Source organism: Triplophysa rosa, linkage group LG11 (assembly GCF_024868665.1).
Source record: "Triplophysa rosa linkage group LG11, Trosa_1v2, whole genome shotgun sequence".
Lineage (NCBI taxonomy): Eukaryota > Metazoa > Chordata > Actinopteri > Cypriniformes > Nemacheilidae > Triplophysa > Triplophysa rosa.
This window is the reverse complement of record NC_079900.1, coordinates 9,101,696-9,122,546: the sequence shown is the minus strand read 5'-3', so window position 1 is coordinate 9,122,546 and position 20,851 is coordinate 9,101,696. Positions and strand designations below refer to the sequence as shown.

Genomic DNA, 20,851 nt, shown 5'->3' with positions numbered 1-20,851 from the left:
GCTATTTGTATTACATATGAAAGACAGCTATTTTAACTTAAAAATAAGAAAAACAAAATCATCCGTTCCGGTCCACCACTTTCTCTTTATTGACAAATAAAATAGAGAAATCACAATTAGCTCCGCCGACTGCTTCTACTTGGTCTAATAAATGTATCAAAGACTCACTGGACTGCATTTGACATCTAGCACACCAACACATCTTCTTTAGGAGCCAGTGCATGGGCATGTACACAACCAAACAAACATGAAACTGAGCACTGCAGCGAACAGATTAACATGAAGAAAAACAGCAAAACAATTAAAGCCTAAATAAAACTCATGGCAACACTAATTTTGTAAGTGTTGATTTGTGAAATTTGCTGATGTGTGATAAATCCGGTTTATTCATGGCATTATCTAGAATATTCATTCAGATATGACTGATGACATAATCATCTCTGTATGACAGGAGCTCAGTGGACAAAGTCTCATTGCATAATAAGTGTTGTATAGATGTATTCAAGGAACAAATAAAGGGTAAAAGATAAATAAAAAAAACAAATAACTAATAATTTAAGGGACTAGGAAAAAGAGACTCGGGATGTACAAATTTATGAGGAATTGAAGACATCTGCATCCTCATTAATGTAAGCAAAACAAACATATATGCTGTAATTTGCTACGTGTGCATATGAAAAGTACATATAAGTGCACGAACTTAAGTTATGAAATCACGTGTAATTAAGTTATGAAATAAACATGTTACGCAATTCTAGCTCAGTCATTCACATGTAGTTAACCTGTAAATTATTCCATTTACATCCTGATGTAGAACACCTGAGAAATGCAGAGCCAATGTAGATTTTTATCACAATGTTCACAGAAATGATCAAATCTGGTTTTAATTTCCGATTGGCTCTCTTAGTTTAGGGGTGTTGCAGCTGGAAGAGAGGAAAAAGTGGGTGTGGTTTAGTCTTCAAACTTGCCCTCCAGAATGCTGTCGAAAGTGAAGGGCATAAACTTGAAGCCCTGTCCAGTGTAGAACTTATTCTGGAACTCCACCCTACAAACATTAAATGAGAATGAGGTCAGGGGCTAAAAGCATATGTCAACAAATTTCTGTCCGAGTTAAGCAGACAGAATCTGTATTCATTACACTGAACATGTCATGCAAATGTGGCCAAGTCGATCAATTATAAAAGTCATTGCTCACATGCACAATGTTTGTAATTAAAAAAAATATTTCCAGTCATTGTCAGCTATGCAATATAAACATTGGCGGTGGTTTATTTGGTTGAACACCACAGAAAATAATTTAGACTGCTCAGACAAAGTTTTTTCCTTAAAACTGTATTCAAGGTATACAAAATCAATTGCACGTTCCCTGAGAAATGAAGAAAAGTCAAACCATGATTTTGGTACGTTTTAAAAGGCATGTGTGCACTTACCAGTGCAACCTGAGGGCGTGCAAGAAGGCAGACAGTCCTTCCATGATCAAGAGAATACACACTGTCAGCGTAGCAAAGAAGGCAAAGATGAATGACAGGCCAATGAATCCACTAAAATTCCTAGAGGCCAAGCCAATGTGCATCACCATAGACCACAAGACCTCAGACAGCTCTGCAGGAAAACAAAACATTTGAAAAAGATCTTAGAAACTAAAAGATATTACAGTGCAAATTTATGTCTGCACAGTGCATATTGAGTGAACAGACATGCAAGGTTTTGATGGAATCAGTATTTGTGTTTTACTCACGGGCGTGAGCCAGACTCAGTGCCCAGAGCCGTAGATAAGAGGCTGTGTTTGAAATGCAGCCCAAGCAGTATTCTATAGTATGAATGGCCTGATGCACCGCTTCATCTGCAAAATTAAACTGACAAGAGAGAAAGAGACTAAAGAATCAGGCTGTAATCAGACAGCAGATCTAATCCCACTCCCAGATCACAGCATTATCAGCGGCCATGAATCGTGGCCCAAGAACACAATCATAGCCTGATCACCAAGAGAGTGCATCATTTGCTGCAATGTATCAGAATCACGCCTCATTTATGGCTCATTGGATTGTCTCCGTTTAATGATGGCAGCTACGAGAAGGGGAAATGAAAGAATCTTAGGAAGATTCTTAGAGAAGAGAACCTTCACCAAACACCCCCTAAAAGAGACTACCCAACACACATACACGCTAACACATACATACAGAAGCACAACAGCAGAGCAAGGGTAATGGCGCGCACACGCATTCGAAAAATGACACCAAACAAAACAAGAAGATGGTCTGCTCTTACCACTTCCTCTTCAGATTGCTTGAAAGGTAATCGGACACATGCGCAGACAGACACACATATAGGGTTAAAAAAGGTTTGACAAGAGTTAGAATCTGTTTAGGAGATAGTGAGGGGGAAAAAACAGAGAAGTTCACAGGAAATACAAAGATCGGATAACCAAATCGCTAACTGTGACATCACTGAAATATGCAGCGACCCAAACAGTTCGAACACTTAGAAATACTGTATATGAACATCACTGCATTAGATTTAAAAACAAAGATTAAATCAAGTTTAAAATGTTTTAAAGGAAGAAAGCACATTTCAATATTTTTACATTTTTTGTGGTTTATTTAGCCTAGTTGGAGTTTTGGGTTCCTCGTTAATATGTTAATATTATTTTAAATGTAACATTTTGCGTGAATTATTAGGAATTGATAGTCTGCTGCATAATATATTACCTGTGTTTCTCTTCTCTTATCTTCTGTCTCTCTCTCTCTCTCTCTCTGTGTGTGTGTGTGTGTGTCAGTGTGTGCATGTTATAGTTAACAGGTTTTCATGTACAGCTGCTTTGTAATGATGAAAATTGTAAAAAGCGTAATATAAATAAAAGTTGAGTTGAGTCGAATTACAGGTTTAAATGACTATCCAAACCAATAAACAGAATATCACCATTGGGGTGTCACAACATATCGGTATTGACAATAACCGTGCTATAAAAAAATACGAGTATAAATCATGATCAAAATCATGTTAATACTACACATATAATAATATTGTGAATAATTCAGCCCCACTTTATAGCCACGAACTCGCTCTCTAATCCTTACGCTTGAATTTTAGGTGCGATTTGTTTACCAAAAAGGATAAACCACACAATAAACAAATGGCTTTTGATAGCGTTATTTGTCCATAAAACAAACCAATAAATAGATAGTGTGGTAATATCACTACCGTGAATTATTTTAGCCACAAACTGGGGGCCCCAAGATGGATCGGGGGGGCACAGATTTTGTGGCATTTTATGAAATTTAGAAATTGATCATAAATTTTAGGCAATCAAACATAGAGAAATAAGACCACCAACCAAAATAATTGATGTTCTAGTATTGTATAACTGGGTAACACTTTACAACAAGGTGCTTTTAGTCAACATTAGTAAATACTTAGCAAACATTAGCTAAGTTATTCATGTTAGTTCAAGATGCATTAACTAATGTTAACAGTGACAACGTTTGATTTGAATAATGTATTAGTAAATGCTGAAATTAACATGAATTATTATTAATAAATGCTGTAGAAGTATCGTTCATTGTTAGTTCATGTTAGCTAATGCATTAACTAATTTTTAACAAATACCACCTTATTGTGAAGTGTTAACTATAACTGAATATGTTTATGGTTTAAATAAAATTCTAAGTTTAAGATTATAAATCTTTATTTGGGGTCCGCAAAGCAATGCACTGTACACAAAGGGGGCCTTACAACGAAAAAGTTTGAGAACCACTGGTTTAAAGTAACGAGGATTTTGGCCTTTGACGAGGACTCTTGCCCTTGAACCTCAAAACACCGCAAAAAATGTAATACATGCATTATTATAGATCTCAATATATATTAAAAAGGGAAGATATTTCAAGAGAAGACCATCTCAGGGTGGGAGTTTGTTTAGTGTTTTGACACTGGTTGCTGTGGGATACAGTGGTGGGGGGAAAGATACTGTAGCTCTTTTTAAAGGGGCTGACCCAGTTTAAATCAGATCTGGTATGCAGATCACAGATGCAGTGAGTCACAGAAAGGAATGCCCGCTGCAGACTGCTGACCCCACTGCCAACTGCGGCTGTTTTTGGTGCCCTGGTGGAGCTCGACACCGTGTGGGTGGTAACAGGATGGTGGCTCATAAAGCATTCTAAAGAAATCCACTTCAGTTATTGTCATAAATGAGTGTGTTATTCTCATGTGCAACAGACTAATGTGAGACTGCATAATGTAATGCCACGACTTCGACAAATGCAACAAAAATGTGTAATTCAAATTATAGAATAACTGAATATGAACTATGATATTTAAGTTTTAAATAACATGGTTATTAAAACAGGAACTATAAAAGCCTTGGAACCCAACAATCATGTTTAAAGTACACAATAGCCAATGCATTTAATTAGGTATCATCATCACTAACCCTAACCCTAACTTCTTTAATTTCACAGTTCTGAAAAGCTCGAGCTCAGAGCCAATACTGAAAACACATGCACCACCCATACGGTACTGAATACATGTGATGATAGAGAGAGACAAACAGGAAGTCCCCTCACCTCAGGCTCTTCTTCTACATTCTGGGCAAGCTGGTCATGTTGTATGATCCCAGCTTCATCCTCTGTGGGGCCGTTACCCACACGAATTCCCCCAAAATTCTGTGTTCCCTGTGAGGAAGCAGTCATATAGGTAAGCCACTGTTAAAACGTTTTAGCTAAGCCGCCATACAAGAATACAACATCTTTTGAGAGCTAATAAAAAAACGCTACTCCGAGCGTTGAAGACAAGTTCTTACCAGGTGTCTCCTCCAGAGGTGTTGCCTGCGCATAACTAGGGTCTTTACTATAAGCATGCACGGCACACAGGCGAGAGCTATGACAACTAACAGACACTGAATCGCCATCTAGTGTAACAGAGAGAGAAACAAAATTTCATTTGTTTTGTGCATAACCTCGCTTGCAAGACCTGTTAAAGTATTGATGACATCACAGTCTCCGTGTCTACCTGTCCCCTGTATAAAGGTTTGTTGGTGGGATCGTTGTAGTTGAAAAGGAACATGTTGATAAAGGCTATAAGAAGACTGGGGGCGTCTTTTGAGCTCCTGGCATCGTATGCCGTCCACTTGTAGAACACGAGCAACATCAGGTATCCAAACAGACTGCTCATGAAGACGATCTCAGGAATAAAGCCCAGGTAGATGTTCAGAGGCTTCTTAAAATACCTTCACCCCACACAAACAGACATAAGCATTTGAATATAGACGGCACATATAAAACAACATATTGAGGAGAATGGACGGCTGCGTACATGTGATTGAAGAGGCTGAGAGTAACTCCAAAAAGCATATGGATGACTCCCAGAATGATGGACATCTTCATCTTGAAGGAGTTTAGAAACGTCAGCTTATTGCTGGCAATGTTCCAGATCTGTGAGGTGAGAACATTTTTATCGGTTTCCATTTAAATATTAAAGGATTGAAGTCGTTTAGAAGAATTTTCTTGTAGGCGCTTACTGGGTCAATGCCGATGGGATAGGGTCCACCAAACACTCCTGGCACAGCAGGGTCTAACTGTAGCATCCTGTTTTCCTCTAAAGTCTTAAACCTGGAAGATAAAAGAATAAACATGCTTGTAAAGAGTAATGTGATCTGAATGATGGAAGTAATATCCTTTAAACTCAAATGAGCAGATGATTATGAAAAGACCTCAAAATAAACAAGATCTGGCTCTTACATCAAATGAATGGGTTCAAATGAACAACAACTCACGTCCAGTTGGCTCCTTTTTCTCCAAACATGGGTCTCACGCTCCAGCCAGAGCCGAAGACATTGAGAGATTTGGAGAAACAGTCATTGTAGATGATTCCAGTATACACAGAAAACACTCCCATCAGGAGAATAATGTACCGGCCAGCAAACACCATTTGAAACATCTACAAAGACAACAAATGTGTAATTGCTTCATAAATGAATGGACAATAGCATGGTTTAATGTTTTTGGATTATACTTCTTAATGATCTAATTATATTAACTAGTGAAACAACAATGAAACTGATGGGCGGATGAATAAATGAATGGGTGAACCAATGTATACCTCGTTTTCATTTTTCTGGGCGATTAACCGGCTCTCTCGTAGTACTAGATAGAGTGCAGCGCAGGTCATGAGGACACCGTGGCCCAAATCACCAAACATGACCGCAAACAGGAAGGGGAAGGTGATGATGGTGTATGGAGCTGAACACAAAAATGGAGAATGAGGAACTGATCTTGTTTTGTTGGTTTGTCTGTTTCCTAATGAGTTCTGAAATAACTAAAACGAGCTATAGGGGATCCCGTGATGCAACATATTGGGGTGCCGTGATGCAACATATTGCTCCCTTTACATGATGTATGTATGTATCTATCAATAGCTCATTTGTGCAAGTCTTGGGATGTTCAAAGTGTAGATGTCGGGGTTACCTGGGTTGATCTCGCGGTAGTTGCTAATGCCATAGGCATCAACGATGCTTTGAAAGCCAGAGGTGAACTTGTTGGTTTTGTTGAAGGTGGGTGGCGTCTGTTTGGTCTGCATTCTGTTTAGGATGGAAGGAACAGTGGATCCGCTTCTTTCCTGTATAAGAGTGGAATTTGCCATGCATGAAAATTAGCGCTCTAGATTAAATTGTTTTAAACTAGGGGTGTAACGATACACTCAGCTCACGATTTGGTACATATCTCGATGCTGGGTTCACGATACGATACGATACACATCTCGATAATTTCAAATAACATTTATTTTCAAAATATTAACAATTTCAGTAACTTATTTTGTTGCACATACAACTTAATAAAGAATTTTAATATTTTAAGGCTTAACTGAAATTAGAATTAAGATCAGTGTCAATTTTGACAGTAAATTTTGATTTAGTTTTAGTCATAGTCTTTTGATTAAATGCAATTTAGTTTTAGTCATCCCAATTTATTATAGTTTTAGTCTATTTTTAGTCGTCGAAATCTACATTATATTAGTCTACTAAAATCTATCTGGATTAACTCATTTAATTGGTGTAATTAAATGTTCCATACAAAGATTGAACTGTTTCGACATAATTTACTTTACCTTGGAATTAAATGAAACCAGGTCATTACCTTTATTTTTCAGAAAAGTTGAGTAACTACTGGATATACATTGTTGTAACATAGAGAATATTAGACCATGAACGACATGTAGCAGTTCATTCAGTCTCATTTTGACTCAATTGACTCGTTCGTTCAGTGAAGGGAGTGTTCATTCAGTACATTCAACCAATGTTGACCAATATCATTTCATTGTTATGCGGATGATACGCAAATTTATCTACCCATAAAACGCAATGATCCTGATACACGGAACTCCCTTTTTGATTGTTTGGATGAGGTAAAAATTTGGTTTTCCCCAAATTTTTTATTTTTAAATGAATCCAAAACTGAGGTTATAGTCTCTGGTCCGCCTGGAAATCGTGGAGGCAACAATATTGATCTGGACTATTTAGCTCCGTTTTCTCTACAATGCATCAAGAACTTAGGTGTTTTTTGGGATCATAGCCTTAACCTTGACAGGCAAATTAACGCAGTGATCAGCGATTGCTTTTTTCAATTGCGTCTTCTTTCTAAGATTAAACCTATTCTATCTACTAAATCTCTTGAGACTGCCGTTCATGCACTGATTACATCCCGACTGGATTATTGCAACTCCCTTTACATTGGTGCATCCAAATCTTCTATCCATCGCCTTCAATTGGTGCAAAATGCGGCTGCAAAATTTATTGCAGGGAAACGAAAGTCAGACCATGTGACTCCAATCTTAAAATCACTGCATTGGCTGCCTATCCATTTTAGATTGAGTTTTTAAAGCACTACACAACCTGGCACAGAGTTATTTGTCCGAGCTTCTCCATCCCTATATTCCAACACGATCTCTGAGGTCTGGGGCTCAGGGTCTTCTATCCACCCCGCGAGCACGGCTTAAGCAAAGGGGGGAAAGAGCATTTGCTATTGCTGGCCCCCGGCTCTGGAATGGCCTCCCTGCGTATATCAGATCAGCACAGTCTGTCCACGCTTTTAAATCTTCTTTAAAGGCGTACTATTTCGACTTGGCATTTGATTTAGTATGAATTTTGCTCTTGTATGCATTGTCTGTTTTGTTTTATTGTGATGAGTTGTTGCGTTTGAATGTCATGGTTTTAGGGTTTCATATATATATATATATATATATATATATTTTATATTATTGTCCATACTGTTCAGCACTTTGGTCAGCCTGGTTGCTGTTTTTAAATGTGCTTTAGAAATAAAACAAACTTGAAACCAACGAAATGCTCTGACAGAGCTCAAGCGCTATTGGCTCGTGTCTCTTTGAAGCTGCGCTGTCTTTGCTTGAGACAGTAATGAATGAGAAAAATCTTTCAAAAAGACATATTACATAAACTGTATTACATTTCTTCAATCATGCAGATCACATACTTGTTTTTTAACATGTCATTCGATCTTTTAATATACAGTACGACTCACTTCATCGCTTCTCTGATCGGAACAGCGCTGGTTTTTTGTTGTTGCTTTATGTTGCATATACGTTATGCAGCAGCTCACGTTAGCGGATAAACTAACATTGGCATTTAAAAACGTTTGTGCTGCCTTTGTAATGAGTTTCGGGGTGACTCGCCTGCCGTCACGCTTCAAGTTTGCTGAGTTTTAACGTCGCTTGTGAAGGAAAATATGACGCTTTATAAACCATTGGAGACACAGATTGTGTCTTGTGCTTCCCCTTCTCACAGAGACTTCTCTCTCTACCGCATATGTGAGATAAGCACACGTGACGCGCTGACGCAGAGTAGGTAGCATCTTGACCGCTGAACAAATAGAATTAAACATATCGTAAAATATCCCCATCTCTCTACGATGCGCATCGTAACATTTTTGCATCGCGAAATATCGTAATACGAAGTATCGTTACACCCCTATTTTAAACTTATCTTGATTTTATTTGTCTTTATTTAAAATGGCTACATTTTTTTACACTCACTGAGTTGAGTGGAGTTAAGACAGCTGGTATTAATAGCTTCTAGTTAAAGAAGGCACGAGGAAGAATACCACGTGTAAGGACCAGCACGCAAATACAATCCCTTACATTTCAGCGCACCGCCCACATGGCCTTTTAAATGCTACACACAAGAATCTGAGTTACTGTTTGTACAGAAGAAATCTACTGAACGATACTTTACAAGGGTTATAAGATGATTTCCAACAGGCTGCAAGAATCTATAATGAGTACTGTATTAACTATATTTAACCTTTATATTTTAAAGACAGACAGAGACAGACACATAGGAACAGAAGGTGAATGTGTGCAATCTAATCCTCTTAAACTGTGGTTATTACAGGGTTAACATTCTAATGACCTCTGACCTCTATACTACTACCTCTCACGTAATGAACTGCAGGTATTACACACTAACTCTGCCTTCATCGTGTAAGGTGCGAGAAAGACCAGAAGCATCTCTAACATGGACACATTCTGCTGTGAACAATGAGAATTTAAAATCCACTGCTGAAGAAATTATTCTTACTGCGTTAAATATGAAAAAGACTTCAGTTTCATTTAGATCCCATAAAAAATATGAAAGACAAGATGGACACTAGTTGGACCATATCTTGTCGATCTTTTCATCCATTTCTCCATCAGGGCACAGCAGAAGTGATGGACAGAGTCAATCTGTGGCGCTCTGAGAGGAGGGTAATGTTTCAGCTGCTCTTGACCACAGGGAAATGTAAACTTTCATCTGACAGCTCTCATGACTCAATGTAAAAGCATCTGGGCATTCCGTCCTAACACTCAGTCCCCTGTGTGCATGTGTACTGTATGTGTGTGTCACGAGATAATGGGAGCTCAAGTCATGTTCACAAAATGCGACTCACTGTATGTGATGATAAGAACAAAGAGGCCACTCCTTACAGACAACACATGCACGGCTGGAATTAGTGTGGAGGTACCAAAATGAACCTAATATAAACTGAACACAGCCCCCCATGTGAACTCCAAATACATTACCCGAAAAGTGACCTTACATCAACCATAATGTAGCTTTTAAACACAACGTGAAATAGTGCTGTGTCCCTTTTGTGTTTTCTGGGCAAACATTGAGATCTCAGATGGTTTATAGATACACTAACAATGGTGTCCTCACCGTGCCCCGTCGGAGTGCAAACTGAATGGAGTCTAGATCTGACACAGGGCACCAGATCTCAGCAATCAGACATTTCTGCGTGACATCGATGTTGCAGAGGTTCAGCGTGTGATAAATGGCCTTCATCTTCCTCACTTTGATGAACCACACACGCAAAGTCTTAGCAGCTGCCTGCAGCACTCGCTGCCTGTGATCCTCCGTTTGATTCAGGACCTGAAACACACAGCACAGGAAATGGAATGCTTACGACAGGAAGTGGAAGGAAATCAAATCAGAATCGACTTAGGTTGGCGTGAAGCGCTGTGATCCAACCAAGCAGATTTATAACACCTGGAGAGGGAACTATATATCTGCATGCTGTTGTATAAACGGGACAAATCCAGACACACCTGTTATAGTTAATACGCTTGTCAATCCCAAACACTCAAACAGCCGGTCTTTTTTTAGGTAAGGCGGATTTCTCAATCATTCAAGGCACCAGTATCACGTTGGCATGCTAGACAAGATACATTGCCAACCTCAATATCCAAGTATCCAAAACCCACACTCACCCACGCTGGAAACACCCAGACTCATTCACGCAGGCAATCGGACAGACTTGCACAATCCGGGATTGATGTAATCCTCAACAATGCCTTCAGTCTGTCTCACACACAGCACATTCTTGCGCACGAAGGCACAATACTAAAAGTGCATTCATTTCAGAGTAAGAAAAGGAGCGCAGGGACGTTAACAATTCATGACTGACGGACAGACACACAAAACACACACATAGTGACCATTTTTTATCACACCCCAGGGACAAACAGGACCGCTAATAGCTTGAAGTGAGTCAGTGACATGGAACTCAAAAGCAAGCGCTGTCCGTGCTCTGTCAGCACTCTGGGTTTGGATCTTCTCATTTACATTTGTTAAACAGTGAGAGCAAACGGATCCGTGTCTGTGTCACAAAACCAGTGAGTGTTGTGTACTTGATTTCAAAGTTATTTAACCAAATAGTATAGCTAACTATGGCCAAACTCTGTATCAGGTTAGCACGCAGCCTTCTGTGGCTTCTGTCCTAGGTTTTGAAATACAGCGTGTGTGATTTGACACACGCTGAGATGAGACAGAGTAAACCAGTGTAGCAGCAAACACGAAGGACAAACTCCCTGAAAATGTGGGTATGCACAGGGAGGAACACTCACAATGACTGCGGGAGGGTGGGTGAGAGAATGAGAAGACATTAACTGTGAGTCTCCTCTGCTTGAAAGGCGTCTCACACTGCTCTAAACCGGGGCGTTGTGATAAAATGACAAACAATACCGTCTTCATAGGATTTTCTTTCTAAACTGTCTTGGCTACATGTGCTGTTGACTGTTTTTGTCATATTTTATGGGTAGCCCCAGGGAATAAAAGCCTGAGATTATTAGTGTAAATAAAAGCAATTTTGCATTAATCGAATTTAATACAAACTATATTAAATCATCATAATAAAAATATGGACTATACAAGTTTGTACACAACCTGTGATTCATGCTATCCTCCCTTGATTCGAGAATGATACTTGTGTTTCAGCAAAATCTGACCTTGTGAAAGAAGTTACAAGATCACAAACTTACTTACTTTGTTACATTACGCTATTTCTGTGCTAACACACTTTTAATATTCTTTCTGTTTAAATTAGATTTTGCATCCAAAATGTTCAATGTCGATTCAACTTTTATACCCCTGTGACTCTGTATACATAAATGTGAATATAGTCACGGCTGGAGGGCGTTGTTTGGCATGACACTTGTATTACCATGCAGGAAGGCCTGATCACATCTAATGTGAGAACTGCCCCGCCTTGTGGTGAAAATGTGTGGGTGAATGGGCATCTGGGTGGGTGGGCAGGTATGGTCACTATGTAAATGTGTGTGAGGACAAACTCATCCAGTTTTCCTTACCAAATAAGGCACCGCGAGAGATTCTCTCAAAGACCCAGAGCTGTAACACCATCCGGCGGTCACTCGTAATGCCCACTCGTAGCCCCTAATATCTCTGACTCACTGAAGGAGATTCCCTCCACTTTATAAAATGACAAAGAGTGACTATGCCTTGACATAGTATCTGCAGGTAGATATGAACTTAGATATAGACAGATAGATGCAGAAACACACACAGCAGTTGTTCGACTGAAAGTCTAATCTAATTTGTTCATTAAAGCACTGGGATCTTGATCACTTTCATTGCCTGTAATTACATTATGCTCACTCGGCTGAAGTTTACAAAGTAAATAACATCAATTTATGTACTGTCAAATCAAATTCAGTCAAATCACTTCCACGCCAATATGTGGTTTTTAGTTTGCTGGCTTTCTTCTTCAAATTTGTGGGGCTTTTTTGATAGCAGTATCCCATTATATGTTTACATTTGGGCCCATTATCTGTTCACCTACCACACAGGGACAAACAAAAGAGAGACAACAGTCACACACACACACATACACTCAGAGAAGGACACACAGAGACGACAATCTGATAACAGCACTAAGTCAAGTGTGCACTCATCATCAATAACATTTCACACTAATCCACCTTCACTCTGTCCACACAACAAGGACAAATGAAACGTTTTTTTTTTATGGGGCCTGAGAGTTTGAGACTTCTGTGTTTGCATCTCTTACCATTTGGAGATCATCAATTCGAGAATTCACTCCAGCTGCCATTTCCTTTCTCTCTTGAGGGGTCTCGGGACAGGGGTACAGAGAAGCCCGAAACCTAACAAAGATCAGCACTGTAAGTTAAAGTCTGCCGGCTCATATCGACCACTAAATAAAATGAATGTATGACTTCAAAAGGCAAACATTTAGCAACCACAACCAATGTCACTGTGACAATTGTCTGCTATGATTGGCAGTGAAGTGCTCATACCCTTCACAAATCTTCTTCACTCTATTCTTCAGCTGGTCACCCTGGAAGAAAATGATGAACACAGACTTGTGCACATGGTCGCCCTAAGAAAAATTGAAAATAAATTCATTCAATTTGCAGTTTTAAAAAGAAAATGATGCGACATGAGCTGACATTTTACCTAGAATTTTACAAACGTTTAGAAAATACAGAAAATGCATGATCTTATTTAACCTTCACTGTGCAAAACAAGGGCACTTACTGTGGTGGGGTCCTCAAGTGAGTCTTCAATGTCTGCCTGCCGTAGGAACACGTTGCCACGGCAAACTCTCCACAGCATCCTCTCGAAGGTGGGAATCCTTTCTCTGCCTATCACACCCGCAACAAAACTGCAACCAGTGTCAAAGGTAAAAGTCAATGTGTATATTAGCATCACACTTCAAAGAAATGCATCTAATATAAGGATTACTAAAGCTTCTACTGTTTTAAAATTCACCCTTATTGTGAAAATGATGAATTTACTTTATTAAAATTACTTTAGGAGTTATCAGAGCTCTAAATACTGCGTGTAGGAATCTGCTCATCCACCGCCATACCACATGTGAAGGTTATATCAAGTAAGCATGACATTACTATATGAATTCCTCATTCGGGCTGTGACGGTTGCCGTAACAACCGCACCACCGCGATGGTAAAGTGCCATGACGGTGGCGAACTGCCACTGGCGGTAGTGCACGTCACTCTGACAAATATAGGTGTAATAAATATGAGAGTTGCGATAACGATTGCTAGTTGTAGCCTTTCAGTTGTGGATGGTTTTATTTAAAAGATTTTACATTAACAGAAATTATTGGCATATGTTTCCGTTGGTGCGTTCGAGCGCAGGCCTGCACGGCAAAACCCAGGTTATTCTGCAGGTTTTGCAATGGATCTTGTTGTGAAATGAACAGATACGTAAAATCAAAACTGGCTATGACCCGCTTGCTTAGTGTCGGAGCGCGCGCAGGTTTTGCCGCGGTTGCGGAGAGACATCTCTTCATTTGCGCTCCTGTGCACATCTTCTGAACGCGCATTTAGTGCAGCTGAACACATTTTAATCTGGACAATGTCAACAAGTAAGTTTCACATCAACGAGTCGGAAAACGTAAAGTTTTTATGGCAATCTGAATAGGAAAGCCAATGTAGGTTTAAACAGTTTGTTTCAAATGGAATTGTTAAGGACTGTAAGGGTTAATACGCCACTGACTGAAGTAACTGCAACAAGAGCTTTTTTATTTAGTATTTAGCTTTCTTATATCATTTAAGTTTTCATTATTTACTGATGTTTATTTAAATGTTTTATATGCTGTAGTGTACCATTACACTGATGGATTTGCGCGTTAAACATTGACGGATGTTTCATCCTCATTTATTTCAGATATCATATTTCAATTATTTAACAATTTCAAGTATTTAAATAAGGTCTATATTTCTCTTCCACTCGTCATGTGGTTGCTACATGCAAATATAATAATATAAATATTATATATATATATTTCTCAACCACCCCACCACCGCGGTCGATTTGTCTATTACCACCGCGGTGGTAAAAAACTGCCACCGTCACAGCCCTATTCCTCATTTCATATTAACTGTGTTCTGTTTACAGTACTTTAAACTGAATAAACGCTGGATTTGTTTAATATAGTATCGAACACATTCCAGTAGTAACAGATCAATGACACCATCAACATTAGCGGCAGTTACGTAACAAAATCTGTTAAGTCTGTATGTCTTACTAGTATAAACTGCAAACAAAGCTACCTTTCAGATGAACACATGACTAACATTTATACAATTTTAACCTGAAATATATCATGTCAAAGACACAGAGAAAGTACTGACCCAAGCCTGAGAGGAGCAGCGCGTCCAACCTCATTTGTGTCTATTAAGGTTGATGATTCTTCCAAAAGTGAAGGATCTTCCATCTGACAGAACGGGAAGAAATTAAGCTTTTCAATATTCTTATTCTTCTCTGATTTTAGATATCATTTAAAAAGAGCAATATGAGTGTTAGTGGTTTAAAGCCTAGAGTTTATAATTTAATTTCAGACTTATATTCTTTAGAAGATAAACAACAAGTCTAACACAGCCCTTGACCAACAATAGGATAAAGGGCAGATTATGTTATGGCTAAATATGTTATGGGTATATAAATTTAGCACAGATGGTGTAATTACTAAATAACTACCTTATGTTTTTGTTCACAGCATGCCTAAAGGGCAAAAGTTTAATTTCTTAACAGAGCAAGCATTATAAAATTAAATACAAGCTAATACATCACCAATTTAGAAAATGTGCATGAACACTTATTACAAGGAATAAACTGCCTTTACTCAAAGATAACTCATGAGTCTATCCTGGAGTTTCAACCTACAGTTGTTTACATAACTGACCCAGATCTTCAACCACTAACTCAAAGAAACCTCACACCACAAACCAATCGGTCACCCACCACCAGTCTCTGTGACATCCCGATCTTGTGTAAGTGTAAGGTGAATGATTAAAAGACAGTAAACAGCTTAACCGCTGACGCTCAAATCAAATGATCTTTTATGACATTACAATACAAAAATAACAATATTACGTTAAAGTCCAGATTAGTGTCAGAAAGCACAGAAATACACGGCCAAAGATCTCCCACAGGTTGATAGAGAAGAAACACCCTGATAGGGACTAATTGTCACAAACACAAAGGGTTGTTTTTTACGTTTACGAGTAACGTGTCAACACCTTGCTGAACTGGTCTTGGGAAGGGCAGTTTGACATCACCATCAGTGGCTGGGATGTGACGAGGAATTCAGAGAATGGCCTTTCAATCTGTTAGACATGCATCTGTCTTTGTCACATCATTGCAAACATGGTGGAAAAACACGTTTTGGTGCCTCTTTTGGCTTTGTTTGGTCACTGACTGGTGTTGATCATAATGTGAATTTAAATGAATACCACATTATAGTATTTGTTTCTGAATAACACCACAAGAAAAGGAGGAAACCCGTTTTGAAGAGATCACAAACCTCATCGAAAAACTGCTGTGTTCGCCTGAGGATGTGCTTGAGCTCCGTCAACTCCAGGAAGTTCTTCTTCAGGGCTTCCTGGTTGGTGTTGATCTCCTTCAACTCATTCTCCAGCTTTTCAAAAGTGGCCTATACAAGAAATGCCAAGTAGAATAACAATAAATAGGAAGTACAACACATAAATAAGAAAGGCAATAATAAAGAACTTCGTAAAGAGTTGTTTTTTTGTACCTCTAAGTCAATCATGTCTCGAGGAAAAGGGACCTCTGGGTTCTCCCCTGTGTCTACAACAGTTATGTTAGCCTTTCTAATCTCCTTCTCAACAAACCCTTAATAAAAAAGACAAACAAGTGAGATACAAAAGGGGCAGAAACAGTGAAGAAAAAGTGATGATCTCAATTGGATTGAACCAAAACACACGATGTTGTGTTGTCTTTCGCTTAGCGGCTATGTTTTGTAACCCAGCAATACTGACAAAACAACTCACTCAGTTTGCGGTCCATTTCCTCACAACGACGGACTTCATTTACAAACTTCCTCTGAAAAACGTTGACATCTGGGTTCAACTGTAATTCAAAGAAAGAGGAAAAAGGACATAGAGCCACTTTTGCTGATAAACTGCTTAGTTTACATGCTCTGGTAAAAAAAAACCCCAACCACATTCACACCCAAGATGCGCAAACCAGAAGTGAGTTTCACAGGGTGAAAAAACAGTCTAATCTTTTTAAATTCAACACAAAAGTACATACGTCTCTGAACTGCACCATGCCGATCTCCCCCAGCTCACTGACACAGCAGTAGGCTGACTCTGATTGTAGGAAGAGCTGGGCCAGGGTCATCTCCTCACTGCGAAACAGCTCCCCCATAATGCACTGCTTTCTTTCCAATGCACTAAGGGGAGAATATCTGGGGGAAGAGAGAGATCAATAAAATCAAAAACAATCAAACACAAGTCTAATAATAAACATAAACACAACAGAAAAAAACTCCTATATAGCAGATATTGTGCTTAGGTCACACAAGTCTTTTCTGCTTTCACAAAAAGGAGAACCACACAACAAGAGGGCCCTGACATACCAAACAAAAACTATTTACACAGAGACAGTTTCTACATCTTCTCTCATTAGTTAGTCTAATAAAACAATTTCCTAACTTTGCAGAAGCATCTTAGAGCACAAACAAATTTTTATCTTGAATTAACAATTTAACATTGAGAGATGATGCTAGAAGTAACAGCAGAACTTAGATAAAGTTTCATCAGACGTACGCGCTGGACCGAAGTTAACTTCCGATCTGTTTTTGTTGTAATATAACTATTTGTTTACTATTTAATTTATGTTAATAATAGTTCATATTAATATTCGATTGTATATTCATTTTAATATATGAATTTAAAACTATTCCACAGTTACAGATTCTTTGCGGAGGCAAAATCATCTCCTCAAATTCATCCCTATAGCATCATGCATTTTCAGCAATAATAGACACATGACCTATTGACTTCTCAGAAACAACAAGGCAATCTATTAAAAAAGCCTTATGAAAAAGTCCACTATCTCGTGCTCATAAGGGCACACGTGGAATTTTACGCTTCAGTGATGTTTCATCACTCTCTTAGCATGTGATGCCCTAACAGCTATGGGAAGAAGAGGTTGCCATCTCAGAACACACAGAAGTATTCAGCATTCACACAAAATGACCTGGACATAGCAGTACAACTGCATGAATGTAAATCTCAACTCTGCATTTCCCCTTAAAAATGCATCTGGCTCTATTAAAAGAGTTAACTGCACTGCTGTAGCACATTCTTTTAAAGGTCTCGCTGTGTAAAAGAAGTTTACGGTTCATTACAAACGAGTGTACAATGGACTCAGAGTGCAAAGACTGGATTATGGATTAAGATGCACCATGTGACTCTTTGTACCAAGTGTCACCAACGCAGAAGCAAACTGATACTTTCTTCTTTTCTAGTGGTCTATAGCTAGCAATGTGGTTCAATGGGTAATTCCACACGTGCTAAATAATGCAGCAAGATACTATTTCATTACTCTGTGTGCGTCCAGCCTTTTCCATTCTCATTACAGCCACCGCATCATCAGCACCATTAGGTAATATTACAGTGAATCTATGCCCTAGATACGTTTTATGACACGCAACGCATTTGAGTTGATCTAATAGTCATCAACCAATAAAACTAAAGGAGCCAGAGCAAAATAACACAACAGAATATGGATAGGCTTCATCTGCAAAAAAACAAAGGCAACTCCGTGGTGAAGCTATAAATATACAACCCATTACAACAGAATAGTCTATTACGTTAGCTACGTTACCTTGCAAACCTGCGAGCGATCAAAAATTTCTCATCTCTAATTCAAACTTTTATAATAAACAAAACAACTCAACGCAAAATAACTCCCCATTTAGGCCAGAGGGGTAAACACAAATACGATCTTATTAGCAAGTGTAACGTTAGCTGTCAACTCAAGTTTAGCTGTCAACAAGTAACAAAATAGCAAATAGCATAGCAAAATGGCACAACGTTCACTTCACATTAAAAAGACGACGTATCCTGTTTAAAAGTTCAGATTCACAACTTCTGTTGTATGAAAGCAAAATATTTTGGCTTAGCCGTCCCATCAACGACTTTAATAGCTAATGCTAAGAACACCGACAGGTTGTTACCTCAGTGGATTACGCCACTCAACGACACATCCCAAAACTGATAGAAAATGCGCTTTTTGACTCCTAAAAGCTTTCTTCCTTATATGATGGAAGAAAGCTGAAGCAACTTTAGAAAAAAAACAATATAACTTACAGCGCAGAAACTGATAAAAGTGAAGTCCTCTAGTCTCTAAATCCACTGCGTCGCGAGCATCAGCTGACCAGAACGAACACGACGTCATGAACGGCCCAACCTGGTCACGTGATCGTGGTTACCTGGCAGGGTGAGGGCTCTTCCCAAAACGAAAAGTTGCAAAGGCATTTATTAATCATCGATTTAAATTTGATAGAAAGCTCGTGTATTTTGTTACTGAAACGTATTGTTTTATACGTATATTAATCACATATCACAATGTTTAATAAAATGTGCTCTATTTTCCTGTCCAAAGTTTTGACCCAAAGTTTTACTCTCTCTGTTTTTAGGCTGACTCATCATGGTATCCGTTGTTTGCATCTTACCTTCTTATAAAACCACTTCCTTACTTCTGCAATTCAATGTGCTTGTCTTCATGCCATTTGATACACTGAAACTCCTGCCAATCAGAACTGCAAAATAAAATGTTTAAGTTTTCTACTAGCCTACCTTCTCACAGTAAATGTGTCAGTAAACATCTTCATGCATTTCAACATTTTGAAAGTTGTCTCCAGGAAACGTGTGAACAGTATTGTTACACATTTTTACTACATTACTGTTGTCTATAGTGATCGCATTTTTACTTTTAAGCTTTAGAACACTAGCAATCTAAAATTTTAAACATAGAGTTCTGCCTTACAGAGATACCAAAGAACCCTCTTCTTTGTTAAAAGTGTCACATATTTACTAATTATAAAGCAACAGGATTTCACACAGGGTCATGTGATCTTAAATGCCAAGAGGTCACTCTCTGTAGAATCTGTCACTGGCTCTTTAATGAGAGAGGAACTACACAGAAAGATGAGTGAATTTAGCACACAAGTGATAATGTGTATTTGACTTTCCATAGACAGTGTGGTGAGCTTGGAGCTATGTCTGGGTGTTTGTTAGTGCAGGCTATGCTGAGTGACATTGCCATCTGTTGGTTGCAAAAATAACTTAGTTTTAAAAATAAATGGAAAACATCCTCACCACGTCTGTTTCATGCTTATATGGAAATTAAGGACCACAAAAGCCAACTCTATACAACTCTATATGTGGGTTGGCATTTTAGATTATATCATTTTCATCATTCTGTAACATCCGAACAACAGCTGGTGCATTAAAAATATACTCATACTCATATACTGTAGTATATGACAAACTTTAAGTCTGGATATCTGTATTTGAATGAAAGCATACTGTATGTCAGAGACCGTAATCCTTCTTTACCAGTCTGTCAGGCAGAGATACCTACAGGTTTAACATGTGAAGCACTCCCTCTAGTGGCTGCTGCTCACACATGCAGTACACCCTCAGACCGCCAGAAGGCACAACAGAACCACACAAAAAACAAAAAAACCTGATCAGGGAAATGTTTTAAACATGCTTTTTTTCTTCTTTAAGAAGCACATTATTAAGTCAAAGTATTTCAAATAGGATTGCTTAAATGTATTTTAGGCATTTAAACATTCAAACATGCAGTAAGGAGATGAAAGCCATTTCACACGCTTTAAAATAGGGCACTATTTCTGTCTGATGCATATATTCTGGGTTGGCATTATGAAATATCTCATTGGCCTAGAACAAGCTAAATTTAACTGTGATGCATGAACAAATGCATTTTATTTTTAGACAAAGCTAGGGGTCTTAAACTCATTATACACTACATATTTCCATTGAGACCAGGGTCTATTATTCATTGAAAAAACAATATAAAAATCCAACAGGTTGTAAAATAAAGCATGCAAAAGCCACTTGAGGCAGAATTAACACAGATTCCTGGTGTGAGAAGTTACATTTCACTTCAACTCACAATTACAGTCAGAAATAATTCCCCTAACTGCCAGGAACTCTCCTCTCTTGCTAGAATTTTAGCTTGTATTAT

The 20,851-nt window shown here is 38.5% G+C and overlaps 1 protein-coding gene across 4 annotated transcripts; it reads right to left on the bottom strand.

Annotated features, from left to right (window-relative positions):
* Positions 1–65: 65 nt before the first annotated feature.
* On the bottom strand, positions 66–19,068 carry atp6v0a1a (ATPase H+ transporting V0 subunit a1a). Of its 4 annotated transcripts, XM_057345862.1 has the most exons (23): positions 18,946–19,068; positions 16,880–17,036; positions 16,618–16,696; positions 16,362–16,459; positions 16,131–16,259; positions 15,847–15,933; positions 14,959–15,041; positions 13,337–13,463; positions 13,096–13,178; positions 12,849–12,942; positions 10,202–10,414; positions 6,459–6,609; positions 6,094–6,233; positions 5,768–5,931; positions 5,513–5,603; positions 5,308–5,426; positions 5,005–5,221; positions 4,796–4,903; positions 4,560–4,667; positions 2,269–2,286; positions 1,739–1,856; positions 1,431–1,602; positions 66–1,045 (listed from the first exon to the last, which is right to left on the bottom strand). In XM_057345862.1, the coding sequence occupies exons 2-23, from the start codon at positions 16,994–16,996 to the stop codon at positions 952–954; spliced, it is 2,610 nt and encodes an 869-aa protein (XP_057201845.1). In that variant the 5' UTR covers positions 16,997–17,036; positions 18,946–19,068; the 3' UTR covers positions 66–951. The 4 variants fall into 4 exon arrangements, with proteins under 4 accessions (XP_057201845.1, XP_057201846.1, XP_057201848.1 ...); XM_057345863.1 differs by lacking the exon at positions 2,269–2,286; XM_057345865.1 differs by lacking the exon at positions 15,847–15,933.
* Between the last annotated feature and the right edge of the window lie 1,783 nt (positions 19,069–20,851).

What these genes read in the sequence shown, in the direction of transcription:
- atp6v0a1a (XM_057345862.1), bottom strand. Translation starts at nt 16,996, where the DNA reads ATGGGGGAGCTGTTTCGCAGTGAGGAGATGACCCTGGCCCAGCTCTTC. An exon ending in GAGACATGATTGACTTAGAG is followed by an intron (nt 16,260 to 16,361) that starts GTACAAAAAAAC and finishes TTTCTTGTATAG; the next exon opens with GCCACTTTTGAAAAGCTGGA. An exon ending in CCCAGAAAAATGAAAACGAG is followed by an intron (nt 5,932 to 6,093) that starts GTATACATTGGT and finishes TTGTCTTTGTAG; the next exon opens with ATGTTTCAAATGGTGTTTGC.